This window comes from Helicoverpa zea, chromosome 14, assembly GCF_022581195.2.
Source record: "Helicoverpa zea isolate HzStark_Cry1AcR chromosome 14, ilHelZeax1.1, whole genome shotgun sequence".
In the NCBI taxonomy this organism is placed as follows: Eukaryota; Metazoa; Arthropoda; class Insecta; order Lepidoptera; family Noctuidae; genus Helicoverpa; species Helicoverpa zea.
Genome location: NC_061465.1, coordinates 7,542,967 through 7,562,041, shown reverse-complemented (window position 1 = coordinate 7,562,041; position 19,075 = coordinate 7,542,967). Strand labels below are relative to the sequence as shown.

The window sequence follows — 19,075 nt, the reverse complement described above, 5'->3', positions numbered from 1 at the left end:
CTCTATACCGACATTATACAGAGGAACTTTTAAGTTCGTTTGTACCATAAGGATTTCGAAAGTATCGAACAGTAGAGTATATGTACTTGAGATAGTGCTAAATATATTGATTTGTGTTACCGATTATCACGTTTTAAATAAAACAAGGCAATAGTGCAATACATCATTTTATTAGGGTAAAATTAGTATACAAATGGGAAGAGCTGCTACACAAACCAGATAAGTGTTAAAATACAAATATACAGTTTATTTTGTAGAAATAGGGACAGTGACAATAAATACCATACGTCAATTAACGAAAATAAGGCCAATAAGATATTATTGGAATCAAATAAAAACGACAAGAATTACAAAAACGTATAACTACTTATTGCAAAACAGTTGCCATAAATACTCGACAATTAATTTAGGGTGTAACAAAAATCCATAAAAACAAATGGTATTTATTCCCTACGAACTTAACTAAGATATGTTGAAAGTAAACGTCTACATAACATCCTACACAGCTAACATTTGAATACCTACATAGATTTACCTATTTTGGCATTAACGCATTTGAATACCGTCTATCTAATAATCTACAAGTTTGACTTTGCTCCTTGTGTAGACATCTGAGGATTCTCTGTCGTAATCCTGTGAAGGACTTCCGTGTTCACTGTGCCTAAACCCATGACCTTTGTACCCTCCCCTATGTCCATATGGCCTCCTCCTCCCGGGAGGATAGCTTTCCTCTTTCCACCTGCCTTCACCGCTATAACTCTGATTGTCATACCGGCTATAGTTGTCATACCTAGGCCCTTGTTCGCGATTCTGATACTTATCGTATCTATTAGAATAGTGTGGGGGTCTTTCATCGTCATTTCTTCTGTCTTCTTTTGCATCAGGTTCTTGGTAACGTCTTCTGTCTGTATAGTGTGAGTTTTCTCCGTATTCTGATGGTCTAGATCTCTGTGAAGTTGATGTGGACTCTTTGGAAGTTTCCCACACTGGTATGCGAGGTGGCGGCGAAATGCTCCGCGATTTACTTTTGTCATCCCTTTTCTTGTCGTTTGATAGGGATTCCCTGCAGAAATAAATAAGTTATTATATTTGTATTTTTATACGAAATTGCTTATTGTTTGTACACAAAAAGGCAAAATATTACCTTGAAGACGACCGACTACGACTCCTATCAGAATCATCTTCGCTCGATCTTCTATTCTGCTGGTGCCGCATTTCGCGTTGCCTGTAACAAAGACCACTATTGAAGGAGACGTAACAGCAAATACATAAAGAATATTACCTCTAATTATAAGAAATTGAACTATAAATAACTTCCAATCCGACCGGCTACTAATGACTGTGCAACAGTTAAAATGTTATCAACAAAACTATTGGGCATGAGCATGGCTCATATGGTTGACTTCAAAAGCGCAAAGTTATATTTGACTTTTAGGTATTTTCCTATTAATTGTATTCTTAACACTCGATCGTGATTGTAAAATTATGCTAAATACAGACTTGCGCCTCAGTTTGATGGCGAGTTCCCTCATCTCCTCGTCGCGCCGCGCCTGGCGCCGGCTCTCGCGCTCCTGCCGCTCCGCCTCCGCTCGCTTATCCGCGCGGACTATACACAAATATAAACAAATTAATACTACAAACATTATTTCACCATGATTTATTTACCGTCTGCTTTATCGCTAGACAGTCCAATATATTAGATAAAATATTCATAAGCTTTTTAAATATGTGCATATTAAAAGATTTATACAATTTCAATGTGCAATTTATGAATGTTTGAAACGACTTCTATGCTCATATAAAACTCACGCTGCCTTGATAATTGTGCCTGCATTTTCCTCTTGAGTTTTTCCTTCAGAGAAAGTGTTTCACGCGATGGTCCCTGCAAAGTTCATCATGTTAATTTGACGATCCATTACGGAAGAATCAACTCTTTTCTGAGATTGATTCTCGTAAAAGTAACGGAAACAAAACAACTTTTACCGCTGAAAGTAACGGGGATTTTAATGAAAATTAAAATATATGTTGTATTTTAGAAACGCGTAAGTATCCCTTTTCAGTAATGTGCTGTTTGAATGTGAATGATATGCAACAGAAAAACTCTATACCGACTAGGAATGTTTGTGTTGTGGTTGTGAATCAATATTATACGAATTCGATACACGAAAAAGATAAATGAATTTTAAAGAAAAAAGTAATACGTTGTGGCGATTTCTCAGTGGTGATTTTCGACCCGATCATAACACGAAATATCGACAAGGAAACTACTCTACTACAGTACTGACTGGGCGTTCCCATCCAATTAGTCGATTAATCGGATAGTGAACTAAGGATCGTTGAGTATGCGCGTACGCGTAGTGAGATCACCTCGTCTGTACTGTACGCAGGTTAACAAGTATGAGATGCGAACTATCTTCGAAGTTTTTTGTTCGGAATCTACTTATGTTTATGATTTAAAGTGTACATATGAAACAAAATCTTCCTGAGTGGCGTAGATATTATGTGTGAAATGTAGTGTGAACTTGTTGTCGTTAGGTAAACAAAGATAATATGTAGTACAACTTAAGCACTAGTCAGATGATTATGATAAATGTACTTTTATAATAGTTTTCGATATTGTTGTTGGCTTAAAATAACATAAGATTTAATTTTTCGTCTCTTCTAAAAAACGATCAATTTGATTAATTGTATCAAAATGGAGTTAAAAAATTCAAATAAACAACCAACACTCAGGGGTAAATATAATTCGAGAAAGTTCTGCATAATAAAATGTGAACGAGATATTAATCATCACAGTTTAATGTTACACGACACGGCAGGTAAGACATTAGGTTGACAGTCAAGCAACAATCATCTCAAATAAACCGAACAAGACAACGCCATGAGTTCAATCAAATAAACATACAACCAGGAATTTAGCAGGTTTTGTCAACTTTCATGTAGTCAATAAATTTCTCATCACGGATAGTAAAAAGCGAAATAATCTGCTGTTGAACAAACTACGGCTGTAATGTCGTAAGGTGCTAAAATGAAAGCAGAACAAATGTATAAAAGCAAATGATTCTTACTGACTTTGGAGCTGGATCCAGACAATCGTAACTGATTCTGGTTTGTATTGGATTTATTGCCCACCGCCATTCTGGAATGTCAACAAATTGCATGTTTCAGTTTTGAGTTTGAGACTATAAACTTGATGAATACAGCTCAGACCAAAATTCTTCAAGTAAATTAATTTATAATTTAGTCATATAAATACTTTAGGGGATCTTCCAAGCCCAAGAAATCAGTTTCATAAATAGGATAGTACAAGATTATAAATGGTAGGATATAATGGATAGTTACCCTATTATTGTTCTTGGCTAATAAATTGCAAATTCCAATTTATAATAATTGGCTAGTTAAAATACTTATTTATAGCTGGCGCAATATTAGATTGTCAGGCAATGTTGGAGGGACATGAAATAAAGCAATTAACAATAAGTTTGACTTTATTGTAACTATAGTTCGGCCGTTCAGAGAATGCGTTCCTGACACCTATCAGTTAGTCAGGACTAGTGATGGGCACAACATAACACCGAGTTCGTTACCGTTCCCCCAAAATAAACCGCCGCATTATTTTAAGATTATTTTCGTTTTAAATTGGCGGAATCATTTAAAATTTATATTTTAGTTATTTAAGTGGAAACCAAAAAAAGGTAATATTCATATAATAAAATCGTTTTATTTATTCTTTGTTACAAAGTTACAATCTGTATTTCTATGCAATAAAGTAAGTACATTGAATTGAATGTGCGTACAGAATGTTAATCAGACTCCGATTCGCTTGAGGAGGTGGTGTCTTCATCCATCATCTTCGCCTACGTGTATATTACGTGTATATTAGGTATTATTCATAACAGAATCAATCCTGATATCTCGGTCAAAATCTTCCAAAATCAGGTTTTTAGAGCTCTACCTCACTGGGACGCCATGGCGACGTCGCCAGCGGCACAGGTCTGGCTACTTCTGGCATCCAAATGTCGCCAAGTCGAGTGGCCATGGCGCCTCGACAGTCAATTGTTTACGTCGTCGCTCAAGAAATTGCAAGCTGACTGGCGACCACATTGGCGACTGTGTGAGGGAGGTGCGCTTTACCGTGTACATTATAGTGGCTACTGTGGCCACGTCGCCAAGTTGCCACGGTAGCCAGAAGCCACATAGGGAACTGTAGCTCGTGGCCACGCCTCCAATTTGGCGACGTTACCAAACCGTCGCCAAGTGAGTTAGGTTCCATACATTTCAATACTAACTGCTTGGATACGTAGCCGGCGACGTCGCCATTGGCGTCCTAATGAGGCAGGGCACTTAGGACTATTTAGCGTCACAAAATGACGGCCCATGATGCCATTTGGGGTTACCATTTTCAACCTAAATATAAAAATGCTACTTTCTTTCGCGCGTTCAGTTTGATCATAGTTTTATTTTTATATTTCATAAAAGTTATCCTATAGTCCATTATTTTCAAATTCTTAAAAAGAAAAACAAAACGTATTATTTTATATTATAAGTATAACTGTATAAGAACCATCAACCAGAACAGATTACGATACTTGCCTGTTATTTTTAGCACAGCACTACAAATATAAAGCGCTGACATAACCTTGTAATAGCGCAGTATAGATTTAGAAAAATATTGTTTACCAAGTTATTTGACACTCAATTTGGCACAAAATTACAGCATTCATTGATTATTATTGATATAATAATGTTGTTTTAATGCTCAACAATTGTTAAAACGATAAACAACCAGCAAAAATATTTTTATCGTACTGCAACGCCATTACAAAGTTACGTCGTCAGTTCAATCGCGATGTGTCAGAAACGCATTCTCTGAGCGGCCGAACTTTAGAAGCCTTGTCTATTCTGATGCACTGGCAAACTGGGCAAGAGCATGCTATTGATATATGGAAAAACATAATGTGTTAGTATATTTGAGTACAGTGAGCGTCAAATAACTTTGTCTCTCAAATGGCTGATTTTAGAGGAGTTAACTTATGTGATTGAATGTTTTTCCATTTAAAAGGTATTGCTTACAGCAACACCACCATGTTTTCTCTATTCAACCAACAAATATATAAGGTATATAAGGCAGGCAAATAATATAATAGTATAAGGTATAGATATGTCTGTGTAGACATAGAATAATGAGTATGATATTTCCGGTATTTTTTTTTTTGCAAATTTATTTCTACCAGATCGTGCAATACTATCACTTTTATAATTTCTTACGAGCGCATAATACTTACTTGTTTTTCGCGTCGTCATCAGATTCACTGGAATCGGAGTCTATGGACAGTTCACTGGAGGAGTGGTCCTCCTTGCGCCGCCCGTAGTACCGCGGCACTGCCGGCTTGCTCTGACCACCCTTATCTCCGCTGAAACACAACACCAACATTACTTACTATCGATATTTATCTCTACTACTCGAGAAATCGATAGTTATCGATAATAACGGCTCCTTCATCTGACTCACCTCGCCATTCAATATAATTCAAAATAAGCTTACCTTTCAAACGACATCGACCTGGAGTTAATACGCTTGGCATAGCCACTAGCATGACTGGAAAATACAAACACAATTAGTCTCGACCCAAATATGAGTAAACCATTGAAGATTGAGTTATAGGTGTGAAATACAAACTTTGCTGGGCTTCGAGAATATCTGTTTCTACGATTACGTGATCTGGACCTTGACCTAGTCCGTCTGTAGGGGCTGTATGACCTTGAGCGAGACGAAGACAGGGATCGAGATCGGGACGACTTGGAACGGGATTTCCGCCAAGAGCGCGACCTTGACCGTGACCTCGACCGCGATCGAGATCGGGATCGCGAGAACGACCTCGACCTTGAGTTGGGTCCCCTCGGCCCTATTTGACGGAAGCGACGATCGTGCGGTGATGGTTGTCTAAAAGTAAAAATATACTTGTAAATACAAAACGATTAAACTTTTATCTCTATTATCTATATGACAAGAGCGCCTTCTTACACTTACCGGCCCCGAGGTTTGCGTGCTACATCAGCGTATAACATCTTCAGATTTTGTTTAACTTTATCTGCATACAATGGTTTGGCCACCGTTGCTGTGAATAAAAACAATAATTTGTCAATTATAAGTAAATAGCATGTGGTGAGGCAGACTAGGATTTCTTAACTGTATGTTTATTAGACGAAGAAGACAAAGGATGAGTCCAAATTGAAAAGGCGTCAATCTTTCCCTTCGATGTCTACAGATATCAATACTTGTTCAACTTGTAACTCACAAGGTTTCTCTTCTTCCTCTCCTCCAAAAGACGTGATGAACTGTATATTCTCTCCCGCATCAGGCGAAGGGCTCCTACTGGGCGAGCGACTGGGCGAGCGAGCCGGCATCGACGACGGCGCCGCGTAACTCGGCGGACTCACTACCCGCGTCGCGAGCTTCTTGTCACTGGAAATAAAACCTTATTATACTCCATTTGGGTAGGCACTTAGCTAAAGGGAAACAATCTTGGTAAAACTCGTTATTTAAAAACTTACTTTAAAACTAAAATGTGGCCAAAAATCAATGTAAAAACAGTTGCTTAATCAATTGTATCATTATTTTGAGCAATAGTTTATTTGTTTAGTAATTTTGTATGTACTAGCGACCCGCTCCGGCTTCGCACGGGATAACAGTATTTCCCCACTATTTAATGTATTTTATTATAAATATAGAAACCTTCCTCTTTAATCACTCTATCTCTTAAAAAAACGCACGAAAATCAGTTGCGTAGGTTTGAAGATTTAAGCGTACAAAGGGACATAGGGATATAGGGACAGAAAAAGCGACTTTGTTTTATACTATGTAGTGATTTGTCTAAAAAGATCCTAACAAGATTGTTCACCTTTAGTTAAGAGCCTACTCAAATGGAGTGTACCACAGGAATACTGGCAACACAATAACAAGGAGACGGCCTTACTTGCGTGCCTCAATAGTATAACTTCTTGCGTCAGCGTGAAATTGGAATTTTAGCTTTATTATATTTTTACCATTATTTGTTATACTTAAGTCTTATTTTAGTACTATGATGGCACATTTCTTTGGTTACAAAATCATTGATATTTTACGTTTACTAAGGACAGTTATTACGATCCTTTGTTCAACTTGAATTCATAATGTAATGAAAAAAAAAAACTCAAGGATTTTTTATAACCATTTCTTTCAAGAATAATATTGATTACTTCGCAATTCCATTTATTTCATTTACTGTCATAACTTTTCTAGCTATCCTTATTCCTTTTTCAAGAGTTTCTTACGAGGAGAGCAGATACTGAACTATAGACAGCAAAACTACTAGCAAGATCATCTATATATAAAAATGAAACCCGTTTTCCGTTGTCACGACATAACATGAAAACGGCTTGACCGATTTGGCTGAAAATTAGAGGGGAGGTAACTTAGACCCGGGAGAAGGTTTTAGGATAGTTTTTGTCACCATCCGGCTACGGGACGCGGGTGAAACCGCGGGCGAAAGCTAGTTCTTAAATAAATAAACATACTAGGAAAGTTCAAAGACTCCAACTCACCGATGCGCCCGTCTCTCTCTCCTACTCTTTCTGCCAGAGAACATAGCCTTCTCCTTCTCTTCTCGCAACAGCTGTTTTTGATGTTCGGCATCATCCGCGTCGCCCGTCAGGAACGAGAAGAGATCGCAGCCAGCCATCCCGAACTGCGGTCCCACGCCGTTCAACTCGTGAGCCTGGACTCCGCAAAACGTGACGTAAGCAAGGAATTTTAAATTATAACGTAATGCAAGCAAGGATTCATTAATTATTTCGATACAGATACATAAAAATATCATTAGTGATGAAGTCACTAACGATATTTTGGCATTTCGGGACACTGCGCGAGCTGCACAGAAATTATTTTCTTGGACAAGCAGACGTGGTACGTTAGGGGTATCAATACGCGCCATAGGTTTGCGCGAATTGCTCGGAAGTTAGTTTAACGAAAACTACCGCTGATAGGCAATTGTCTTTTCTTGAGATTTTACACGTGGCTTGAGAACACAGGTTGTTAGGTTGAGAAATTGTGACAAACTCACTGTTGCGTTCACAATATTAGGACGACGTGTCTTAATTGTATATTTAATTAGAATCATCATCATCAGTCAACCACAAATCAAATACAAATAAAATAATGATGCTAATATTGTACTGATGTTAATTATGCATTTTAATAAATTAATATAAAATAATGTAGAATAACATATTACATGCAAATATAGGTTTCAAAACCATTTATTTACTAAAGTAGGTCATGCAGATTGACTATATGTCGCAGGGATATGATAAAAACGGAGATTTGATCAATTCTCTAAGGGATTTGATCAAATCACGGAGGATGTTAAAATAACAACACGATTTTATCTTTTCCCTAAACAAATCTAGTGAATAGAACAAATCCCTAAATTGGTTTAGTGAAATGACAAAAAACATGTCAGTGACATACATTAAGGCAAGGATTACATTATTTAGCTTGATAAAAAGCCATAATTTTTCATATAAATTGCTATGATGTCATGAAAACAATCATGCAATTTTTATGACAGAAAAGGAATGGTTATTTTACTTATTTAGTGAAGGATGCTTGGATAATCGTGAACAATGGACTAGCAGTTACTGTTCATTGTGAATACACAATGGGACCTACTGGTGCATTTGCTGTGACCTTTACACCTGACATGAATTAATGTATGTTACTTGAAAGAGAAGACTAATCTTTTTGAATAGTTATTCTAGTGTAACAGTAGCAGAAAAATTAAGATTGATGAAATAAAATTAAGTTTGTATTGTAATGTGAATTGAACTCACCTGTGAAGCCTCCATTTTGTTCACATCAATGCTCAAGTCGACATCAATTATTTCCAGATCTGAATCATCGTCCGAATCTTTTTGTTCCACTTTTTTAGTCTCTGGTCCTGTAATTTAACACTGCATGCCATAAGAATACCCAGAAAAGACCGTAGAGTATACTACCCCGTGACCAGACATAAGTAGCCGTCAAGCATCACAGCACATTGAGGTATAACAGTAAAGCTGAATCTACCGTTAGAACCAGAAGGTTGTGCTCCTGGGTCATTATAATTGTATCCTATAGCAGCACCGGTTCCCTTCTTTTCATGCAGCTTTTCTTTTTGTTGCTCTTTTTCTTCTATGGTAACTCCAAACTGTTCTTCTATAGCCAGCTGTTGTAGGAACTTGTCTTCACCTGGTAAGATATACTACATTTAAGTATCTTTTCATACAACAATTTACATTATTTACATTGAGTAGACCAAATGCGATTGTTGCTGTTTTAGAACTGAAAAAAAAAGAAGTGGAGTCTAGAACTCACTTATTCCAAGAAAGACATTCTGAGCGAGGATCCTGTATCTCTCATAGTTGCACTGTCTTTCTTCTGGACTGAGCTCTTCAGGTGGTATGTCAGGGTTCCTCACTTCAGGTATGTAGTCCAAGTGGGCACGGACATCAAAACGGTCTATCATGTTGTTGGTATCTCCCTGCCATGGCATCCTGTGAAGAAAGATGAACATTATTACTAACCTATGCTGTTTCAACTTGACAATTTACTGTTTTCAGTAGTGTCAGCAATATTTTGATTGGAGGCTTTATTGCAGGGGAGGGCTTAGTTCATAAACAGGTTGATCTGCAGTATCTATTTACCAAGAGTAAGTTTAAATAAATTTAATTAAGGCAAGGATTATGACAAATACTGACATGATAGCAGGGCCTTCTCCTGCGGCAGCGATTGCCGGATCCAAGTGTACTTTGCATGGTCGTCCGTGTAGCTGAAGGAACTGCGTCGGCTCTGCTTTCTAAAACAATTACAATTTACCATTATAATAGCAGTTGATTTTGTATGGTAAGGTGTACCATTTGGTACAAATACGTCACGTTTTGAATTCGGATATGATTTTCAGCAAAATAAGTAACACATAACAAACGATTGGCTCACAATCTTTTCGTAAAAATCCTTTCGGCGCTCCGCCCTTCGCCGATAGTCAACAATCATCCCTCGGATCATTCGCTCTTGTTTTCTTGCTTCGTGCCACATTGTATTGCCTTATTTTACAGTACATATACATTAAGATGAATATAAACTACAGTCCTCCTCTACGTAATACTAAAAAGGCGTTAACAGGGGGAGGACACTCCGTACATTTTGACAGCTAAGTAAACGAAGAGTCGCCACCTTTTATTTGGCCCGGAAACTATTTACTATCTAAAAGATACCTTAAATTACCAACAGATGGCACTACACTATAATCGATTTTGTTTGTTAATATAAAATTATTTATGCAATATTAATTAGAGAAAAGTATGAGGAAAATATTAGACACTTTAAAAAAAGATATAATAGGCGAATAAATTAAATACGGTTTAAAAAAGCACAAATATCAAATTTCATCTAAAAAGACCTGGTGTCAGTATTCCAAGTAACTTAACAAAACCGATCATAATAATATCAATATGGCGGTTTTTTGCATTCCGCATACACGCGTAAATAAAAAGTAATATATAATAATTATTTGTTTTCCTTCGACCTTTTACTATATTAACGATGACATTTTCTATTAGGGTAAGTAGCACCATGTAACTATAACGATAACCAATGTTATAGTTATATGGTGCTACTTACCCTAATAGAAAATGTTATGAATATGATGCATAATTATAATATTTTTATAGCTATAGCTATGTAGGTAGTTCGGGGCCAATTTAGAGAAAGATGGCGCATTGTCAAATTGGGTTGCAAGAATAACACGTGAGTGGGCTCTCTTTTCCCTATATATTACTTTACTCTTTGGGCGTTAATTTCTTTCAGATAAAATTCACTGAATCCTCAATGTTGGAAAAAATATTTTTATCTTTTCGACGCCATTTTGATATTTCTTATAGTGATGTGGTGCAGAACGAAGCACGATGAAAAACGCCTTACTAAGCAATTTTAGTCGATTGTCAGAAACAATTAAAATTAGTTGTCAACTTTTCTTTGAAACCTCAATATTTTATTTTCATGACCCATACAATAACTATGCGTACTTGTGTGATAAATATAACTTATCTTAGTCAACAATAATAAGAAACATAGCCAATAGGAGCTTCCTCTCTCCTAACCCACTTATTTTGCTGTGCCCGACAGGGTCCATGTGAACTATTTATGAGTCACTACCTCCTAGGAATAAATGTGGAAAGCAATAAAAGTATTGAGTATTGATAGGGCTCCACACTTTAAGACCAAGTATAAAAAGTACCTAATCTGTGTTCGGACCAAAATCTTACGGAATTTTACTCTTATGACATTTAATTTTATTTGTTGGTGTACAAAAATTAGACAGTTATGTTCAAAAGTTTTAATTCACTGTATACAAGTATAATTCACTGTAATCTTCAACATCAAAAAATATTTCATTTTCTAATTGATTAGGTTTGCAAACACTTAGCCAGTCCATAAATTCTTCAAATATATCAAGATTCACTAATGTGTCAGTCATACTTCTGTTGCAGACTAGATAGCTCCCCTTTTTTATGTATTTCTTAAAGAAATGCCACATTTCTTTATGTTTTTCATTGTCTACAAAGAATTCCAGTATATTTATAACTATGATGTCAGAATTTGCGACCAGATCACTCCTTTCCATTACATCAGAATGGACAACTCTTATCCTATTAACATCCATAGTATACTGCTCAATGATTCTCTTTTGAACATCACAACATTCTTCATTCATTTCTATGCCCACAATTGTGCCTGCATTAGAGAAGTAATATGCCTGAAAAATAAAAATAATACAATATTTACCAGCCATCTAATTAAATATAAGTTGTTTTAGTCTGTAAATATATTCATACTTACACCATAAAGGACTGCACCTAGCCGAGAGCCAACATCCAAAATCTGTTTTTCTTCCAAGTCACTTGGTAACAACACTTTGAATATATATTGAAGTGCTTTACAAGACATTGAATGAGAAATGTATATCAACTCCTGTAATCATAACAGATGCAAAGTTTTAAAACCTATACATAGCATACAATAAGAACACATATTAATATATGCATTTCTTTTCTTGTGTTCCAGAATTTGTTTTTTAATGAAAGTTAGAACAGAAAAAAAAATGAAAATAATGACCTTTATGTTTCGGGAATTACAGTCAGTGCAATAATGTTTTTTTAATTTCCCTTTTTTAACGAGTTTATCAACAGCATCATCATCATACAGAAACTCGTCCACATGGCAGGTGTTTATCTTATTGCAATCTGCTTGGTCCCCAATAGTCGGAGGCTTTATTGTTTCCGATGGCAATTCTGCTTCAAAAGGCACAATTTTCTTTATAGAGTTTCCAATTTTTATAAGAGTTTTCTCTGTATTTTGCAGAGCTTTGATGCGTTCTAAATCTGTAAAAAAAAAACACATGTGTTATTTGTAGAACATAACTTATATTGAGTTTTAATAATCTGCATGTACACATACCCTTCCTGTATGAATGATTGCATATCCATTGCTCGATGTTGTCGATTTCCTCCTCATCTAATTCGGAAAACAATTCCAACATGCGGTGCTTTGCGTTTACTGAACTATCTTCAGACATGATAGTGTTTCTTGGGGTTATAATTCAATTTAGAAAATAGTTTAGTATACAGATTTCAAGAGACTGGGTAGTTCAGTCAAAAAACTTCTTAGACAGTTTATAGGAATACTGAAATAGCCAAAATAATCCTACAAAACAATGCTGAAATGAGCAGTATTTTTATATTTTGACGTTTGACAATCGACAACGACATTCACTCAGGGTGACAGGTCGTAGAGTGCACCAACCATACGGCAAAATAAGCCAACCAAAGCTACAGGCCACTGCTGCGCGCAAGCTTGCGACGAGTAGTGATGTCCTCTTTATGTGTGAAAATGGTGAAAATTTGCTTTTTGACAATCGCATTTTGACGTAGTTGGCTGACAGTGACACTGGCGCAATATAATCTGTGCGTGCTTGACTGCTTGTCTGTTTCTCGATCGCACCGTGTTATTCGTGCCGTGTATTTATTAATTTATTATTGTATTTTCTTCTTTTTTACTGTAGTTTGTAAAAGTATAATAGCTGTCGCTAAAACATGGTTTGCTGTGAATTATATTCAAGATTGAATTTTGAGTTATTGCTTATCAATTGAGCTTAAGTTATAAGATAAATAAATATTTAGAACAGTGTTTTATTCTGCGGTAACTGCGGAAAGTTTTAGTTCAAACAAAAGTGTGTAATATAAGATAAACTAGTATTTAAGAAATCATTAAAATGGATGGGGTAACTCATAATAAAACTATTGGATTGTGGATGTCCAACAAGAAAAGCCAAAAGCTTAATTGGAAAGAATTTTTTAAGGCGTGTGCTTCTCATGGATACAATTTAGTCAGAGTGAGTAATATCTGTATAAATTAGGTAATTTGTAAGATATACCTTTGTGGTGTGGGACATTGACTCACTAGAAACGAATTGCATTAACATAAATCATCTAGAATATTTCTGTGCATTCAAATCTCAATTTTACTAACTTATGTTGAATCAACATGGGTCAACTGTAAATAGGAACAAAATAATTAGTATAAAGGATCCTTTATAATTTCATACTGTTTTTTTTTTTAATACAGAGACAGAGAAGTTCAATAGTGAAGAAAAAAACAACCTAAACCAACAAATATTTTATTGAAATATATCATCATGTTTTGTCAAACTTATTTTTCAGTTGGACTTGGAAAGATCATTAGAAGACCAGGGACCAATAAATGTATTCCTCCACAAATTAACAGATGTCATTGCTGCAGCTGATCAAGGAGACCCAAAGGTAATACAATATTTTATTTGGGTATCTTGGCTTCAACTTATTTTATTTTTACTATTACTAAGAACCTTTTATTTAATACATTAAAAATACTATTTAATCTTTGTTTTTTGTGTTTAATGCTTGGACTGGCATACCAGGTTTTCTTATTGTTATTAATTTTGGCTTGGAATGTATTGTAATATCTGTGATCAGAAAACTTTTAAATATACTTATTTCTAAAAAGATATGGATCTCATTATGTAAATTAAATGTGAATGATGAGGTCACTTCTACATTAACATTTTAATAGAATATCTTAAGATCTCTGTGACTAATACTGAAAGAAAATGAGTCATGTAAAGATTTCTTTAATTTGGCCAAACGAGGAAAAAATACTTTAATTTATTTTGCATTTTCTGTATCTAAAATCTATTATTATCAATGATTTTGTTTTTAATAGGAGTTGTGTATTTAAACTTTGTATCCTTTAATCTTTGTTTTTAATATCTTATCTGTATTTATGATTTGAATTTGTTTCATGGTCAGTGTCCTTTATTAGTCACCAGTGACCTCACTGCACAGGGTCGGCAAACACAAACTGCTTACAATTGGTTTCACTTGAATGAGTAACACTTGTAAACAAAAACTAGGCTAACAATCATGATTTTCTTTCAACTTATTTTACTTGTTTGGAACAATACCAAATTGGTTTGTAATAAGGATCTGGAAATGATACTTCAAGTACAGTATTTACTGTAATTGCCTTTAATTAAGTCTATAAAGTACAATCACCACATCTGTGTTTCAGGGGAATTTTCCCTTCCATTGGTTATTATTTTTATTATTTAATTGCCTCAATAAAATTCCGCTTTGTGCTGTACCATTAAGTAGGTACTCATAGTTATTTTTAAAAACCATTTATTATCTGAAGTGGTTGATAGCAAAACGATGGTAATTTGTTGGTGATAGGTTAACCATTAATTGCTTTGTCAATCTTATGTTATCAGGCATCAATAACCATTAGTCGAGTGGAGCAGTACTTGTCAAACCATCCAAATATAACAGTTATTGATCCTTTGGACAATGTGAGGATTCTTCTTAATAGGTAAGACAAAGACTATAAACTACTAAGTGCTGTAAAGTTGCGATATTTTTTTTTATCTTGCAATCTTTGCAAAGTTCGAAGTACTGTGGCTTGTGTGGTACATTTGTAAATACAAAAATAACAGATAAAATGTGTCAATGTAAGCATTCCTCTCAAGGTTGGCAGAGTAATTACTAACAGACAATCTTAAGAAAGCGTGAGAACATTATCTTAAACTAGATAAAGTAGCTACAATAAAATCTAATAGACACTAAATAAATTAGCTTTAAAACCACATTTCAAACACTTCAACAATTTACTTCCTAACTAGCTATAATTATTCCTATATACAATTTCCAGGTACTGCTACTACTCAATTCTTCAAAATGAGCCATCACTACATCAGCAAGGGATATTCACGCCATCATTTGCCGAGTTCACGACCACCAACATAGAAATGAACATAGAGATAATGAGACAAAGGGGTGTTAAGTTCCCCGTTATTTGCAAGCCTACTATTGCCCACGGGTCCAAGTCTGCACATGATATGATTGTCATATTCAATGAGAAGGGCTTGTATGTGTGCAAGCCGCCATGTGTAGTGCAGAGCTTTGTCAACCATAATGCAGTACTACATAAAGTATTCCTAATAGGAGATAGGTTGGTATTATATGATATGATTAAATTATCTTAGTACTATTTTTATGTGTATTTATAATGACTGTTATTTAATTACGTTTATAGCAAGCGCGGTGATTAACGCTCAATCTTTGTTTGTATGAGAGGAGATGATGTTGAAGAATCTATAAGAGCATATTAAAATATGTTTTTTTATTCAATTTCAGATATCACATTTGCGAGCGTCCGAGCCTGAAAAACTTCTACGCATCAGAAGATTTAGAGCCAATATATTACAGTACGGGTGAAGTTTGCAAAGCAGATAGTCAGTCCACGCTCTCAATACTCGACCCTCACGATAAGGCTGATATCACACTTACGCTAAATGAAGATAAAATCAAAACTATCATAAGGATATTAAGAAAGAGGATTGGGTTACTCTTAGCTGGCTTCGACGTTGTCATAGACAATGTCACAGGTGGTCATGCAGTCATAGATATTAATGTCTACCCAAGCTATGATAATTTCCCTAACTTTTTTGAACATCTCTTAGATTCCATAGAGGAGGCAGAGAGTAGAAATGTGAATAAGGTATGTAACAATGGAGATTGTAATGGAGTTTACGAGGATGAATACTTAGGACATAAGATGAATGGTTTAATAAATGTTGGAATGGATCCAATTAGATTCGGTGTAACTGGTATGAATATTAATTGAATTACTATCAATGTGTTGAACACAAACGCGTATTTATAACTTTATTATTAATTAGAAATTATTGCTTCTATGAGTCATGTATAAGTAAAAATATTGTTATTTTGTTTGTTTTGATGTTAAATAATTATTTTTCTACATAAGTAATTAAAAATGTATTCACGCTTTACTATGTAATTATTTGCTACGTATGTAATATAATTATACATTTATAAATAGTGTTCTTCTAGCAAATAGAACATTTGTATTATGAGGTATAAATACTTCAGTATAGCTAAGATGCAAAAATCTCATCTTACCATAAATTGTGAATCTTTTATAGGAAGGATCGTAATATGTACCTACGATTAAAAAACTTCTTAATTTTTCAATGTTCCAAAAAAGTAATTTTAGACTGTGTAAGCACTTATAAATATTGCGTGAATAAAAATAGTCTGTCGAGTAAATGTGATAATTTATTATTCATATTATTAATTAAGTTGAAACTTTCATTAGTAAAGTATGTGTTATTATAACATTAGTATGAAAAGTATTTTTTAATTGAAAACGTATTTTATAAATGCATTTAAGCGATAGACTACAATAAAGGACACATCACAATATTCATTAATCAATGGTGCCGTTTACATTCTGAAATTACCACAGATGGCAATAATTTGTATCTAAAGAGGTCAAATGTCTGACAAATTGTTCACGCCGTGAAATAGTGACTTCATAAGTACGCACCTCGATAAACCAATTAATGTAATTGGAATGTATAGAAAATTTCCAATACTTGTCTTAATATGTAATATACTAATGTTCTGTGTGAGTAGAAATATTGTCATTTACTCACATTAGTTTTAGAGATGTCCAATATAAAGTATACACATATATTAAGATGTTACAACAGTTTTTGACTTTATTTATACTCCATTACCTATTATCTTCGGAGATTGTGATTCTAAAACTTCATTGTAAATGATTAATGTAAATATTATGTATACGTATAGTTTGATTATCCAACTATACATTACTCTGTATATTTCAACTTTTAGTGCCTAAACAAACACAGAAATATAATCTGAATGTGTTCCATATACAGTTTACATATGTGAAGTTTCGGATTCCATTACATATTGGCATTTCTGTCAACATTCCATTATCAGTTGTTATATTAAATTCTTTTCCAATTTTTATTTTATGTAGGTATTCGTGTGCACGTGAATCATGAAATTGATATAATTTTCTATAAAAAACTAGCATTGTTTTTCAATTATTTTCACACGTTACTTAATTTTGTATGTTGTAATTGTATATTGCGAGAATAATTTTGTATCAACCGCAGACTTAGGTGTTTATGATATTTATCGTAAATTATTAATAGGTATTAATAACCAGAAAGAGACCACTATCATTGATACATAATTTGCTTTATGATATACTATATATACCGACGGTTCAAGAGCGGGCTTAAGACTGACATAGTCATTTAAATAACCAACTAGGTATTATATCGCACAGACGCTTACAAAATGGAATTGAAAATTTCAATAGAACTTAGAAGAAATATTATCTCCATGTTGTTTAAAGTTTCTGAATTTTGTGATTTAAATAGTTTTAGAATCGAATATGTAATCACAAGTAATAGGTGTGTGTTAGGTCAGAATAAATTTCGCTACTTCTAGTCTAGTAGAAAAGTAAACTATGTGTGGTTTACCTTAAAAATTAAATGTCTGTATGTTTACAAGAAGCTCATTATTTTTAAGTTATATCAAAATTAAGATCCTTATAAAGCATTCTAAAATAACATAATCTTGGCAGGAGTTCAAAACATCTAATTTTAGTGTACACATAAGCTGTGTGCATATTCCTCTAAATAGAATATTTGCTTTCAGTATTTTATGTGGACATATTTGAACTTATTTGAATATGTGAATAGAATACGCTAATTGGTTAAGAAATAATTATCAAATTGTGATTGTTACTGAATTAAATAGTTCCTGGTTCTGAAATGCTTATTTTTTTTAAAGAGAATAGGCATGTGTGAAGAATATTGATTACTGTTAGAATCGTTTTACGTATTGTAGCAGCACTTTATTTTTACACGCAATAGTTAGTAGAGAACTTCACTTACGTATATTATACTGAGTAAAAAATTTAAATGGTCCTGAATTTTGTACTGTCTATTAAGTGAGATTTCAATCGGATAATGGTTTGGCCTATGAACAAAGAGTTTCTAAAAAAATTAAATTGTTATTTACTATGAAATAAAAACTCATACTCTTTAATTAGTATGCTAGATATAAGAGTTTGTGATTAAACTGTTATTGAAATACACGACTAGTGTATCATTCCAGAAATCAAATTTATCAAATGTATTTTTTTGATGGAGACTGATTGATAAATTTATGTTGTGAATAGTTGTTATATCATCCTATTTTTGTAGCACGGAGAATGTTAAGACCTGCATTGGAATACCTACTGAAGTACATATTGTTAAGGTTTATAATATGTATAATTGACCTATCTGTATTTAATTATAATAATGATATTCGATACAGGTCTTATTATTTTTCGACTTATTATCTGTCTGCACTCCGGTATAACGTGTAACCGAAATATGTAAAGCCTCTTAATTTTAGTATTCTTTTATTTCTGGAAAGTAAGCCAAGAAATTTCGGAGCTTGGTCTCATGAACAAGTAATTTTTAATTGTTCCTTTAAAGCAGTGGTTCTTAACCTTTTTGACATGAAGGACCACTTTAACTAAAGTTTGTCTTGCCGGGGACCACCTCATCGGTTA

The 19,075-nt window shown here is 34.3% G+C and overlaps 3 protein-coding genes across 3 annotated transcripts; 1 reads left to right on the top strand and 2 right to left on the bottom strand.

Moving 5' to 3' along the window:
- Nucleotides 1-151: 151 nt before the first annotated feature.
- LOC124636312 (CLK4-associating serine/arginine rich protein) lies at nucleotides 152-10,978 on the bottom strand. The gene is made up of 17 exons (XM_047172353.1): nucleotides 10,876-10,978; nucleotides 10,016-10,198; nucleotides 9,778-9,875; nucleotides 9,395-9,573; nucleotides 9,107-9,268; nucleotides 8,872-8,978; nucleotides 7,585-7,757; nucleotides 6,300-6,466; nucleotides 6,032-6,119; nucleotides 5,681-5,944; nucleotides 5,546-5,599; nucleotides 5,286-5,414; nucleotides 3,073-3,139; nucleotides 1,810-1,882; nucleotides 1,501-1,606; nucleotides 1,145-1,225; nucleotides 152-1,063 (listed from the first exon to the last, which is right to left on the bottom strand). Exons 2-17 carry the CDS (start codon nucleotides 10,112-10,114, stop codon nucleotides 571-573), a joined length of 2,340 nt encoding a protein of 779 aa, XP_047028309.1. The 5' UTR covers nucleotides 10,115-10,198; nucleotides 10,876-10,978; the 3' UTR covers nucleotides 152-570.
- A 421-nt stretch (nucleotides 10,979-11,399) lies between these two features.
- LOC124636140 lies at nucleotides 11,400-12,872 on the bottom strand. The gene is made up of 4 exons (XM_047172071.1): nucleotides 12,536-12,872; nucleotides 12,194-12,459; nucleotides 11,918-12,049; nucleotides 11,400-11,834 (listed from the first exon to the last, which is right to left on the bottom strand). The coding sequence occupies exons 1-4, from the start codon at nucleotides 12,651-12,653 to the stop codon at nucleotides 11,415-11,417; spliced, it is 936 nt and encodes a 311-aa protein (XP_047028027.1). The 5' UTR covers nucleotides 12,654-12,872; the 3' UTR covers nucleotides 11,400-11,414.
- A 171-nt stretch (nucleotides 12,873-13,043) lies between these two features.
- LOC124636139 (inositol-tetrakisphosphate 1-kinase-like) lies at nucleotides 13,044-18,829 on the top strand. Its single transcript, XM_047172070.1, has 5 exons — nucleotides 13,044-13,469; nucleotides 13,798-13,896; nucleotides 14,883-14,980; nucleotides 15,320-15,619; nucleotides 15,805-18,829. Exons 1-5 carry the CDS (start codon nucleotides 13,350-13,352, stop codon nucleotides 16,292-16,294), a joined length of 1,107 nt encoding a protein of 368 aa, XP_047028026.1. The 5' UTR covers nucleotides 13,044-13,349; the 3' UTR covers nucleotides 16,295-18,829.
- Nucleotides 18,830-19,075: the final 246 nt, after the last annotated feature.